The following is a 13665-nucleotide window of genomic DNA, read 5'->3' on the forward strand; positions in this document are numbered from 1 at the left end:
TAGTTTAGTAAAACTATGTTGAACATGGTGCTATCCATTGTCCAGATAAATTATTTTTAGCGTTTGCTTCTGTTTACTTATCAAGAAGTCAGTCTTGCATTTTCCACAAAAGAAAACAAAATATTCACTGATTCTAGCTTGTAAACTTAAAATTTTGATGCCTTCTTCATCATGCAGTATTACTTCAAATATCTTTGTATTTTGGACAGATTTTTGATAAAAGTGTCAAACTGAATACTCACCTGGCTATGACGTAAAATAAAGCCTTGAATTTTATACAATATACCATTTATCAAGATCATATCTAAATAAGTAAACAATAAAAATTCAGTGATAGTTGTTTGTTTCTAGCAGTTGTGCCACTGAAATCTTATTGTGCTCAATACATCTGCTGTGGCTGCAGACATGACTGATTTATTGAGGATGATCAATGCCGTGTTTTAGCATCCCTATTGAGGAAACTGTGCTTAGCAGTGTTTCTGGGCTTCCTGTTGTAAAATGAAAAGCATCCCTTTTTTTATTCAAACAAGTGTTAATCTAAGGATCGCCTTAAATTATTATTCAAGTTAAAATTAGTAAGCGTTGGTAATTCAAAGTGGTGCTCTCTAATGTTTACAGTAGACAGTGAAGACCAAAAACGTGAATATGTTTTAGTATGTTTGTCTTTTATTCGCAAGTATTCGTAAGTTGAAGGACTTACTCTGTGTCCAACATATTACCTACATGCAAAACATACTGTTTTCTGAATAAAGGGAATGTGGAGATGTGGAGGTTGTTTTTATTTATTTTTTCCCCAGGTGTGATTTGTTTGAGTTGGATGGGGAATGTTTCCACACCTTTTTGGCTGCTGAATGAGTTATGTGTTTAAGTGCTGTCTAGCATGTGACCACAGAAGGAGCTGCTCTGAGAGAAAAACACGGCAGTAGTGTCAGCAATGTGTGTGTCAGTGCAGGAAGCATGTTAACTAATTTGGCTCTCGGGACACAGCAGACGTGCGTTTGTCTGTGGAGAGAATATTCTTCAAAATATCCCGGGTTACAGTTTTATGTTGGATGTGTTAATTGACCTCGTGTTTTAAAACTTGACAACAGACAATTAATTTTGTCAAGCGTGCACAAATGCTAAATTAGTTGTTCTATATTTAAAACTTTAGACTTTTGAAGTAGTGAGCTGTATCAAAATATGCAGATTTTGTTGTCCATACTACAAAAGCAAGCAGTACTAGTTATAGAGATCACACAAGTCCACTATTCTTCAAAATAAAACATATTTATTTCCACTCATCTGTTTAATTTTAAAACGGCTGAAATCATATATAAAGCAATCCACAATCTGCCACCAAAGAATATACAGAATCTTTTTTTTTTTTTTTTTTTTTTTTTAAGAAATGGAGGATATAATTACGGGGCCAAAATTAGTTTAAGACCTCACCATGCCTTCACAACATTGAAAACATTCCATCACTTTTTTCTTGTTTTTTTTTCTCTGAAATTGTTATATGCTTATTTTGTTTATTTTGTTTGATGCTTGTAAATATGGTATATTTGAACATGACCAGAGGAGAAAAACAAAAGAAAACAAGTTAATAATAATAATTTAAAAAAAATTAAAATTAGCTTTTTCCTATGTCTTTTCAGGCCGTATGGGATTGTAATGTTTTCTGTTTTGTATCATCATGTGATTTTTTTTCACGTAAATATCCTAGCATGTTCAAAATAAACCTTCAAAACTGAAAAAATCATGCCATCAGCAAAACAAAACTTCACTGATAATACTTTAACAATCACATAATCATAAAATGTTCATCTTGTCACTTGTGAGGATTTGATACCTTTGGTCACTGAAGGAAACAAAAACAAAACAGCAAATTTCCTTTCCTGAGAGGGAATATTATATACTTCTGATCGCAAAATGAAACAATTACTCGAGAAGTTGCTTTAGAAATTATAATTATCATGTTATAATTGATATGACAATCTCATTAACAAATTTAAGCTTTTAGCAAGTGTTCGATATTTACCTGAAATAAAAAGCTTTAACTGAGATAAGAATAATTGATATTATCAGGTGTCTGTCCTTTGCATGTCTCTGTGAGGTGTTGAAGTGCTCTGTCATTAATCTGTTTCATTCACCCTTTCAGGTCCCTGGATGCTCCGCGGCTCACGGTCCTCGGCCGCCCACTCCTTCCCAATGGCCGGGAGTTGACCACGCCCAACAGGATGACGCTGCGTGAGCAGCTGAGAGAGAAGATCTCGGCGGCTTTTTACCGCCATGGGCTGCTGTGTGCATCTTACCCAGTACCTATCATCCTCTTCACCTCCGCCAGCATTCTCACCTGCTGGTAGGTGTCCTGTGATGTTGCTCTTATTTTTCTGTGTGGAGTTCATTTTGTCAGATAGTACAACAATTTCTGTTTCTTTCAAGTCTAATGTTCACACCCACGTCTTACAGTGACTTGCTAGCTGTATGGAGGCAAGAAAGGAGCTCACTGTTCTTTTTTGTAAGAGATCTCTTGCTAGTGCCTGATGTGCAGCCTCCATGTAAATAGAGAAAAGCCGACATGCAGATTGAATTGTGTAGAAAAAGACGAGTAACTTGCTGAGTAATTTGAGAAAGCCATCTGTACACTCATTCCTCCACGCTGACACCACCACATAAACACTGGCCTTACACGTGCACATACAGTATCTCCTCTTGCTCAATCACCAGTCATAGGTCAGGACATAGGTCAGAAACCTGCCTGAGCTTAATCAGTCAAGGCATTGTAAAACAATCTCACCAATCTCAAACATACACGCACCTGCTGCGTGCTGTCCTTGCAGCACTAAACAGCAGGGGGGCTGGAAAAATGAACGACTGACCATCGCCCCGGGGGGGATCGACAGGACAAAAAGCTTGACGACAGGACTGTTAAAGGCAGGATTGGGGCAGAGGGCTGTGAGAAAGTGGCCCTGTGAGAATGGGATGCCTGTCTCTCCATCTGCCTGTTAGGAGGGGGGCTGGCTCCACACAAAAGGAGCTTTTGTGGAGGTACAGTGACCTAGGGGAGTGGAGGGGGCAGGGGAAAGCATTAGGACAGAAGAAAAAAGAGAGTGGAGAGATGTTTCAACTAAGTGCATGTTTAAAAGAGAAGTAATATTTGTACAAGGATACACAATGGCCATTTAGTGTATGTGTGGATTTGTTAGAATCTGTACCAGTAACTCAGCTAACACTTTATCAGGTTTTCGCTGACTCCTTTCGGATCTTCCCTAAAGAACCCTTGACCCCACCTTGGAATCCTTTTCACATGTATCTTGCGAAAATAAAAAGTTGAAAACTGGATGGAAAGACTAGTATAGCTAAAAAACTAATCACCCTATAATGGGCTGTTTAGATGATTTTTAAGGACTATAAATTTCCCTCTCTGAGTTTTCCCAGTGAAAAAACAGAGTTTAAATCTTTTTGGGAATTTTACTGTCTATCTCTGCTTGGACCAATGTAAACTATGCTTTAACCTCACTACAGTTTCTCCACTGGCACCAGGCCGGTTAGTATAGTTTGGCCCAACCCTACCATGATGATGCAGACTTCCTATCCTTACACATACAAACAAGTCAGTGAGTTGCTGTTTTCTAAAGACCCACCCATTTCTTAGAGAAAGAGGGAGCAGGTCTCTCCTGGTAGCACATTTGACTTGATCTTGCAAGAAAAGCAAGAATTGGCAGTTTCATGTTCTCAAAGAGTGTTGCAACACCAACATCACCTTTCCCATGACAGTGAATTCTTTCTAGTTCATGATGAACTAGTTCTAGTTCCTCCTCTGCCTTGTGGTGCAATTTTCATGTGGTTTATGTAACAATAGTAACTGGATTAACAGATTTGTTTGATTAAATAATTTGGCAAGGGATATAGATTGTCTTTGCTAGACTTAGGTCTAATGTTTTACTTCTCACTTTCTCTTCCTTTCTGTTCAAGCTATCCGTTACTGAGGCTTCCCCTGCCTGGGACAGGTCCTGTGGAGTTCACCACAGGGGTGCGAGACTACAGCGTCCCTTTCCATGAGCCTCAGGCAGATGTGGGAGAACGGCCTGACTGGGTAGGAGAAGAGACACGAAAAATAAACGCATTTTACTGTCTTTACAGTCTCTGACTATTGCTTTTATTATTATTATTCATGTCTGCTGCATCTATTCTCTAACAGTTAAAACAATTCTAATCCTAAGTGAAAGTCACACAGCCAAGGCTCATTTTATAAATAAATAAAGCTGAAGGTTAATTTGTGTTTTTCATATATTGTGAGATATTGTGAGGAGTTTCACTATTTGATTTAAGGTTAAAAAAAAAAATCTTTTTTTCCCCCCTCCTCTGCAGTACTGGGGCCCTCCGGTTGCCTACATCCAGCAGGTGTTGGTGAAAGCAGCTGTGTCTCCATGGGATAGCAGCCTGGTGCCGGTGGACGTGTTCCGGTCGCCTCTGGGTCGGGTTTTCAGCCTTCTGGAGGAGATTCGCGACCATGTTCACTCTGACAGGTATACTCATCCAGATAACTAGATGGCAGGATGTAGAAGATGTGGTTAGATCTTGCAGCTGTTCTCTTAATTTTTACAGAAAGTCCAGGTGAAACCTTGGACCTTTGTTTTACGTCAGTGTAAAAAGGCAACTATTGATTTTTGGAGAAACTAGAAGTCTTTGTACTGTGTTTCAGTTTTGTACTGTATCGTACAAGCACTAGTATGAGTGCTGATTGTGGAGCAGTCTTTTGCATTTCCTAATTAAATGTAGCTCCTCTGTTCTCACTGAAGTACTTTCCATGTGTAGCAATAATTATCATTATCACTATCAAAGCCACCGTACAGCCGCCTTAGCACCTCCTCAATGTCAGTAACGATTTCTCATTCTTTTCTCACACCTCCTTCCCTCCTTTCTTCACCACTATATGTTCCTCAGCTCCGGCGTTCGTAGCCTTGAGACACTGTGTCTCCAGGTGACAGACCTGTTTCCAGGGTTACGGCGGATGCAGTCGGTGCTGCCAGCGCATGGCTGCCTGCTCGTCTCTCCTGGCAACTACTGGCAAAACCAGCGGGAAATGTTTGACTCAGATCCCGACCTCCTCAAGACCATCCAGAAACATGAGCCAAAAGGACTGCACACCTCAGCAACACTGCGAGGTATCAAGATCAAAGGAACTCAGATGATGATGATGATGTTGGCCATCTGTCATTAATTAATTGGTTCAGTCAGTTGATTAGTTATTGTCTTTGTTCGGGTTTGACACATAACTTTCACATACACCACAGTTTTAATTTGAATAAATTAATAATTAAATGCATTATTTGTAATTAAGATAACAGCATCCATGTTTGTTTTAGATAATTGTCTAGTTTGGTCTGACATAAAGTATGTTATACTGTCTTTTGTTTGAAGTAATCTGTCATCATTCAACATAAACTATGGAGATTAGAAACTAAGAGGCTTTCATATTTACAGAGAACAAGGTGTTTCATTCAATGGGAATTTACTGAATTCTTTAAAAACTTTACCCACTGACACAGTGAACCAAGTCATCCTCTGTGGCTGCCCAAAGCCAGCTCAGCATTTTGCCTAGCCTTCCAGCTCAAGAGATTTAGAGCTGGGAAGCTTATTCTAGAAGCAGAGCCAGAGACAACTTGGCGGCCAGATAAAGTCAAATAGGTGGTGTAGTTCACGTTGTGCTTATGGAGGTCACAGCTATAAAATACCTCCCAGCTTCTCTTCAAAGGCAAAGGACCCAAAACTCCACCGCACCTCTTTGTGTCAGTTACACTCACAGCACTCATAGTAGTAAGAAAAATATATTAAAACTGATGTAGTATGAGGGGATTCAGGTGTGACTAAACAACTTTCCCGCTCCATCAGAGTGATAGATCCACAGAGATTTCATAGTATCTAATGGGAAATGGTGTCCAATTGCAACAATAAATGATTTGATATTAGATAAATGAATGAGGGGATGAAAAATGGTCACATTATTTTGGATTCTGAAAATGTTATTGAAGGAAAAATGCAGCACGTTGTGTTTTTAAAAATCATCATAAATATGTGTGCTTGTGTGTTCTTAGATCTGCTGTTTGGTGTCCCTGGAAAGTACACAGGTGTCAGTCACTACAACAAGAAGAGGGTGGTGACGTACACCATCACTGTGGTGCTGTCCAGCTATGATGCAAGGTGCGTTACTTAAACAGCAGGAACTTTGTCATGAAACGTTGATTTTTATGTCTTTGAAGTGTTGTTTTTACTTGCTGTTAAAACCATCTTCTACTCTGCGGTTGCACATGCGCCTAACCAGAGTGACATTTTAAAATAGCAACAGCTGCTTTGTATCACATGAAAGATAATTTAATCATGAAATTGTATCAGAATGTCTCATATTAGTTTGTTTATTGCTGATTGCCATTAGTTTTGAGACATTAGTCCATCCAGCACATACTGTATTCAAGAGTTAGTTTGTCTACCAGTGTACATGGTCATGATTAAGGTTTCATTTATATGTTCATTTGTATTGTATTGTAAGGCGTGTGTTACTTAATAATTAATAATAAACAAACATTTCACATCATAAAAGGGCGTGAACTCAGTCAGCTTTATTAATTGATGGAAAGCAATGTGGAAATGTGACATTTCTGTCAGATTGAGCCCACAGTTTTCCTTGATTAGGAGTTTCTTAAATGCCATTTCTTTATTTAACTGTTCATTGTGACCTTAATGTTCCTTGGATAATGCTCTCATAGTCATCTTGCTGTTAGGTTTGTTTTAGCTGCTTCGAAATAGATTACTGCACTACTTTTATGTCGCTCAGGAGCACTTTATGTTGCATACTAAACAAACACAGCTTTGCATATTACAATGTTTCAGTTATACGACAGAAAAGACTTCCCTTGTGAGGGCCTCTCATTTGATTAAAATTATCTTTGAGAAAACTTATCACCAGGTTCCATGTAAAGGCAGCTCTATTTTCATCTAGAAATCTAATAACCAGTTAGTTGGCTGTACTTGATAATGATTTTGATGCCTGTGTCCAGGTTCCTTAGCAGCTTGCGAGCCCGTCTGAAGAAGCTTCACCCATCAGCCAACTGCAGCCTGAGAGACGACCACATGGTTCACGTCCACTTCAAGGAGGAAATCGGCATCGCTGAGCTCATCCCCTTAGTCACCACATACATCATTCTGTTTGCCTACATATACTTCTCCACACGTGAGTCCAACTTCCTGAGCATCTGTTTAGCCATACCTTCCTGTTTTAATCTGCTCCTTGTTTGCTCACCTTAGTCTATGTGAGGTGCCATTGATTCAAAGCCATGGCTGCTGCACCTTTGTGTGTGCATGTGTTTGTGTGCCAAGGTTGTTCCTGTCTGGTGCAGGGATTATCCTCACGCTGGAACATTGCACAGCTCTGTAAGAATGCGATTCAGCAACTTGCCAGCACAAACATTCAAGTATTACTTCAGGAAACAAACGCACACACTCTAAAGTACTCAAAAGAAATACTCACATTCAAGCCGATTACTTGACTCACGTTTGGCGCCTCCACAAAAACATTTTTTCTAGTGTGCTTTGAAAAATCTATGAAAAAAAGGCTTTTAACTGCTGTCTTTATGAATTAATTTTTTTTTATTTTAAGATACATAAGATAAAAGTGGACAATTATTTATTTCATGTATCTCTTTGTACTTAGACAAAAAATAAAGTTTTCTCTTTTCTTAAAGCTACAGAATACTGTTCTTTTGTGCTCTGCAGCTCATGTGGTGGAGCATGTCTAGCATGCTGAGTCCTCACTACAGAAAATGAAAATTCAGGGTCTATTTTCTCTGTCAACAATGACAAGGCCAAAAAGAGGGAACCATTGTATGTTAACCACTTTTAAATAATATAATGCAGCTAATTAATTTTCCAGTTTAACATTTTTACAATTTAATATGTTGAAGCAAGGTTCTGGTTTTGAGTCTGTGCCTGAAATTGATAAGGATTATTCCTTTTCTCAAGCAAACAAAAAAACACACACACACATTGTCCAGCCATGGACAAAATCTACACGTCTGCTGTGGTCATTCTTAAACACAGCGTTTCCCAAACTGGAGGTCCCAAGATAATTTCAGGGGGGGGTCACCAGCTTATTAAAAAAAACAGCCTACATCAAATGAATAGTAATTTTTTATTAGCCTGTCAAAATTAAAATGTTAATGCAAATCTGTGAAATTAACAAATTATTTTTTAACGCATTAATGCATAAACAAAGTTATTGCTCATGCTGTAATAAAAATCTGAATTTGTTATTATATCGGCAGGAGAAGTTGATTTTCGATATATGGGTGCTTTGTCACAGCTGTTAACATAATCCACCAAAAGCCGCTTTGTCCTCCTTATTTATGAAGATTCTCGACTGTTTTCAAGCCTCACATTTAGAGGATGGCTGCGAGCACCATTGATGGCTCAAAGAGTTTGGGAACCACTGCTTTAGCAAATGGCAACTGGCAAATGAAATTTAAATTTGGCAACACATGTATGATAGATAGTATCTTTAAAAGCCTCTCTTTACATGGCTCTGGTATTTAATAGGTAATCAATATATTTCCTCTTTCTTTGTTTGCAGGTAAGATTGACATGGTGAAGTCTAAGTGGGGCCTGGCTCTGGCTGCTGTGGTCACAGTCCTCAGCTCCCTGCTCATGTCTGTGGGACTGTGTACACTGTTTGGACTGACACCCACACTCAACGGAGGGTAGGAACGCCCACATTTTCTACATACTTCGGTTAAGATAACTAAAAAGATTTTGGTCTGCACACTTGATGGTTTGGTTTCTACCAGCTAAAGATAACTGGTGAGAATTTGTTTTTGACTTTTTTTTGTCTGTGTTTAGCCCTTTTAAACTTCAAACCAGAGATGGTGGATAAAAATTTAGTTCATCTGCTGAAATTACTGTTACCCAAATTTCATATTGATCATGTTGTAAGTATTTAAAATATTTAGGTATATAGATATTTTGTTAAAACCATTACATTTAGCTGCTGTTTCTCCCTTGGAGCAATGTCTGCAGCTGATATGGAGTCCTTCAAATGTTCTTTATTGACATTCAGATGTTTCCTATCAATATGTAGTGCCCCTGCATGCTGTTACAGTTTCATTATCCCCTACCTTGGTCACAGAAAGACAAGGACAGTTTGACTAGCTCACTTACCTGTACACAACCACCCACAGACCAGATTAGGGAGTTACCACTTCCTCTTTATTGATCTCACATTGACTTGCGTTAATGTTTACAACAGGAGGACAAAAATCAGTTTTTTATTGTTGTTTAAAGAAGTTGTGTGTGTGTGTGTTGAAGTGGGCTGAACCACCTTATGGGGCGGGGATACTGCGCAGTTGACATACATTGGTTGTCCAATCATCGGAGGATTATTAGAAAGCAGACCTCATGGCGTGACAATGTCGCACTGTTGTCCAACCACTTACTAAGATCCATGCAAGTCTGCCGTGGGCTGTGCTTGTACTGTATGCTTGCACAAACACACACTAAGGTCAGCATGACCAAGCAATTAATGCTGGACGGACACTTGGAGGACATGGTCTTTGCCAAGGCCAAAAAACAAAACATATATCATCATTTTAAGAGAAGGGATGTGGGTCTGCACCAAAAATGAATGAACTCCTCCTTTTTTTCAAACATAATTTCTCCCCTTTAATGTTTCTTTTTTTTTTTTTTTTTTTTTTTTTTTTTATTATTTTTTTTTTTTTTTTTTTTTTTTTTTTATGTTTCATGAAAGCCATCCTGCTTGTTTTTACTCCGTGTTGCTGACACAAAAAACACAAATGACACAAACATGCCCACTGCCTCTGAAGACGAGCGAGCCATACATCCTGCTCAGTCATGAGCAAGGCTGCTGAGTTACTGGTTGTAATAAGACGTGTGAGTGTTTATTATGTGCTGTGTTACTGTTGAGTGTGTATGTGTGTGATGTAATTTGTAGTGCTGATGACTCCTTTGTGACCCAGTTATACACTTACCTCTAAAGCTCAAGCTTATCTGTACTCTCAAACTAATCTGTCTTAACACTTTGTCAGCAGAGGAAATTCCCTGCAGACATTTGCCAGTATTATCAAATAGTGTTCCATGTAGTTGATAATTTGCTTGTTCTGGCAGCTGATCATTCATTTGTAAGGTTAATTGCAGTTAATAGTAAACTTCTGTCTTGGACCAGTACTGTCACTATGACCAACAAATTTCCTCATTTGTCTGATTTCAGTGTGTTTTTTCATTTTTTTTTATAATGATAGCCATGTGTGGTTCACTTTCACTCCTGTTTCTGTGTAACTAGTTTATCTAATGGCCTAATTTATTTTTATTATTAGCTGTTGCTCTTTTTAGAAAGGGTGAAATTTAGTAACTTGCATAACTTGTCGTTGTTACCTTTGTTTTAACTTATTTCTGATTAATTTCTGCGGTTGTTTTGCTCTGTTGTTCCTGCAGTGAGATCTTTCCTTACCTTGTGGTGGTGATCGGCTTGGAGAACGTCTTGGTTCTCACCAAGTCTGTGGTTTCCACCCCCGTCGACCTCGAAGTAAAACTGCGCATTGCTCAGGGTAGGGTTTTACTAGTGTACTTCATTCAAAGCTGAAGATTACTATAAACTTTTAGCCCCTTAATTTTTTATCTTTGTTCCTCCAGGCCTTAGTAATGAGAGCTGGTCTATCATGAAGAACATGGCCACTGAACTGTGCATCATCCTCATTGGATATTTCACTCTGGTTCCTGCCATTCAGGTAAGAATGTGTGTGTGTTTTTGTTTTTTTGCACGACCCAAGAAAATATGACAGTTATGATGCAGTTTGCAGAGACAGAATATGTTAATGGACTTCAAGAGGAAATCTGTAATAATGCCACACAGTATTGCTTCCTGCTGGGTCTGATTTGCTAACATTTGGTTAGCTTATGCACTGGTGTAACATGGTTTCTGTATTTTGTAGGAGTTCTGTCTTTTTGCTGTTGTGGGACTCGTCTCTGACTTCTTCCTGCAGATGTTCTTCTTTACGACTGTTTTATCTATAGATATCCGCCGCATGGAGGTAAGTCTCACACATAAACATCTTGGAACTTATTTCACTGATATTTATGTTGAAATAACATATACACCGAAGGCTGGTGGAGGAACAACTGTAGTATATTTTGTTGTTTGTTTTGCTTTTGGAGTGTAAATTATTTATAGGGATATAAACATATGGACTGTCCAGTGATCATTAGAAGATGACAGAGAAAGCAGGCAGAGGCAGGAAACTACTGGTATTGTTTTGCTCACTGGTTCACTGCTGACTACAGAAATAAAAATTAAGCTGGGGACCTGCTGATGCCAGATCAAGATAATCTCCATCTGTGCAAAGATGAGAGTTTTTGTGGAACTAATGCTTATTAAAGGCTTCCTTATGTGATGTAGAGTTAGAGGTTTATGTGTGAGATTTTATGATTCACCCTTAAAAAAGAGATCTTGAGCGTAATAGGATTTTAACAAGGCTGTAGAAATGTTTGTTGTCAAGTTGAAAATAGCAGATGAGCCTCCTTATAGTGTTGATAAGAGTACTGCATGTATCTGTGTGTCCACAAAGGCAGAGCGCAAGCAGACTCTCACACACAGAGGTTACAAAATCACTGGAATGACACTTTTATACATTGTCTCACCTGCTACCTATCCAGAGATTTTGCTATCGGCCTGGGTGGAAAAATCTCCACAAAGTCTTGAGTGACCGTTGCAGACATTTGCATGTGAAATGCCAACACTCCAGCAACTCTCTAAGAGGACTTTAGTGCATGTGCAAAGGCAGCTTTATGAGTTTTATTACAATCACTAATACTGTACACTGCACCTGGACAGATACTGAGATGTAAGAATGCCCTGAATCAATACTTTTTCTTGCAGATTTCTTTATCACTCACACATTGAGTCGATTAGTAACTTTTAAAACATGCATTTCCACAAAATATGTATATTCTTTGTAAATAACACAGTTTGCAAATTTCTTAATGTTGTTGGTTATACACGTTTTAAAACTGGGAAGAATCTGGCATATTCAACAAGGCTTGTGTGTTTGTACAGTTGACTAAACCTTACTTGGTGGTGGCAACATCACGATAGATATGAAACGTAAAACAATGTGAAAAACATAGTGCAACAAACATGCACATCTCCCTCTTCAGGAGGGAATATAAGGCATAAAAGAAGTGAAATGGTGACCACGGCCCAAATGTATCCATCTCAGTTTTTTGATTACTGTTCTCCAACATGAGCCCTTCTCATTTAAAACCTCTTAGCAAAATGTTTGATTAACATTTCATTGTTTAGCTTGGTGCCCTTCTTAAGAAGCATTATTACCATAATCCTCCTAATTTGTATACATGTACAAATAAACTTTTAATTATCAAAAGAATGTGAAACATGTATACAATGTGGCTCCTAGGAAGTATTAATAATTGCAGAGCTCTTAAAATGTAAGTTTATCAGAACCTCTGTTTAGAATATTGTTTTCCCCACCAAACCGTCAGACTTAATATTCTTTAATGATGTAAAACTTGTAATTAACATTTGAGTAATTGATCCAATTTAATAAATTACTTTAACAATAAGTTGAAAAATCCAGTGACATCTCCTTTGTACAGTTTATCTGAATAAACTACATCATTTCCCCCTCAGCTGGCCGACCTGAACCGCCGTCTGCCAGCCGAAGCTGGTCTCCCCCCACCAAAGCCAGGCCCTCTGCGGACACGTGAGGTACCCCCTCCACCACGACCCTCCCCCCACACCATCACCCTGCAGACCCCAGCTTTCAGGAACCTTCGGCTCCCCAAGAGGTTGCGTGTGGTTTACTTCCTGGCCCGCACACGCCTGGCTCAGCGTATCATCATGGTGAGGCCAAAGATTTAGACTTCAGCTCTACTTTCTGTCTGTCTGATTCTGATTCTAAAAGAAAACCTACTGAATGGAAAGTAAATAGCTCAAATAGAACCATTTAAAATCAGTTGTTAAAAGTTTTCCATTTCCAGGCTGGAACGGTGATCTGGATCGGCATCCTTGTCTACACTGACCCAGCTGGGATCCGCACCTACCTGGCTGCACAGGTGTCGGAGCAAAGCCCTCTGGGAGATCCAGGAGGAGGCGGTCTGTCCCCTCCTCTGGCAGTTGCCCCTGTTTTTCGTGGAGCCGATCCCACCAGCACTTTGAGCATCCACCCTGCACCGGATCCGACTCCTTTACCTGAGAACCAATCACAGGGCCACCACGGCTCAGCCAGGGCAGGGCCTCTCCCCCAGGCCCCACCTGCAGGTCCTCAGATCACCTGGGGGGCAGAGGATGAAGAGGGATGGAGGAGGCTGTCCTTCAGACACTGGCCTTCGCTTTTCAGCTACTACAATATCACTTTAGCAAAGAGGTAAGAGGTGCAGGAGATTTGTTTGTTCTTAAAATTCAATTTTAACTTTAGCTAGGAATGAAAGGGAAGACTGAAAATTATTATATTTACCCCAAGGTGTAAGGTTTATCAGGTTTTTGCACCATTCTATCAAAAGGAAAATATTCTGATTGTCTCATACAATGTTTATACACATTTCCATCAGATGTATTATTATTGGAAATTTTAAAACATTGATGAGAGTTGAAATTACAAC

The 13665-nt window shown here is 39.2% G+C and overlaps 1 protein-coding gene across 3 annotated transcripts in view; it reads left to right on the top strand.

Annotated features, from left to right (window-relative positions):
• Positions 1-13665, top strand: part of LOC121642005 (SREBF chaperone) — a 28630-nt gene that overhangs the window by 3704 nt on the left and 11261 nt on the right. For all 3 annotated transcript variants that reach the window (XM_041988452.1, XM_041988451.1, XM_041988450.1), the window contains exons 2-13: positions 2141-2341; positions 3958-4078; positions 4354-4511; positions 4930-5150; positions 6081-6186; positions 7041-7213; positions 8609-8735; positions 10483-10595; positions 10681-10775; positions 10980-11078; positions 12695-12907; positions 13045-13430. In XM_041988452.1, the coding sequence (XP_041844386.1) occupies positions 2220-2341; positions 3958-4078; positions 4354-4511; positions 4930-5150; positions 6081-6186; positions 7041-7213; positions 8609-8735; positions 10483-10595; positions 10681-10775; positions 10980-11078; positions 12695-12907; positions 13045-13430 (1934 nt within the window). In that variant the 5' untranslated portion in view covers positions 2141-2219. The remainder of the gene's footprint in view (positions 1-2140; positions 2342-3957; positions 4079-4353; positions 4512-4929; positions 5151-6080; positions 6187-7040; positions 7214-8608; positions 8736-10482; positions 10596-10680; positions 10776-10979; positions 11079-12694; positions 12908-13044; positions 13431-13665) is intronic.

This window comes from Melanotaenia boesemani, chromosome 6 (genome assembly GCF_017639745.1).
Source record: "Melanotaenia boesemani isolate fMelBoe1 chromosome 6, fMelBoe1.pri, whole genome shotgun sequence".
Taxonomy (NCBI): Eukaryota; Metazoa; Chordata; class Actinopteri; order Atheriniformes; family Melanotaeniidae; genus Melanotaenia; species Melanotaenia boesemani.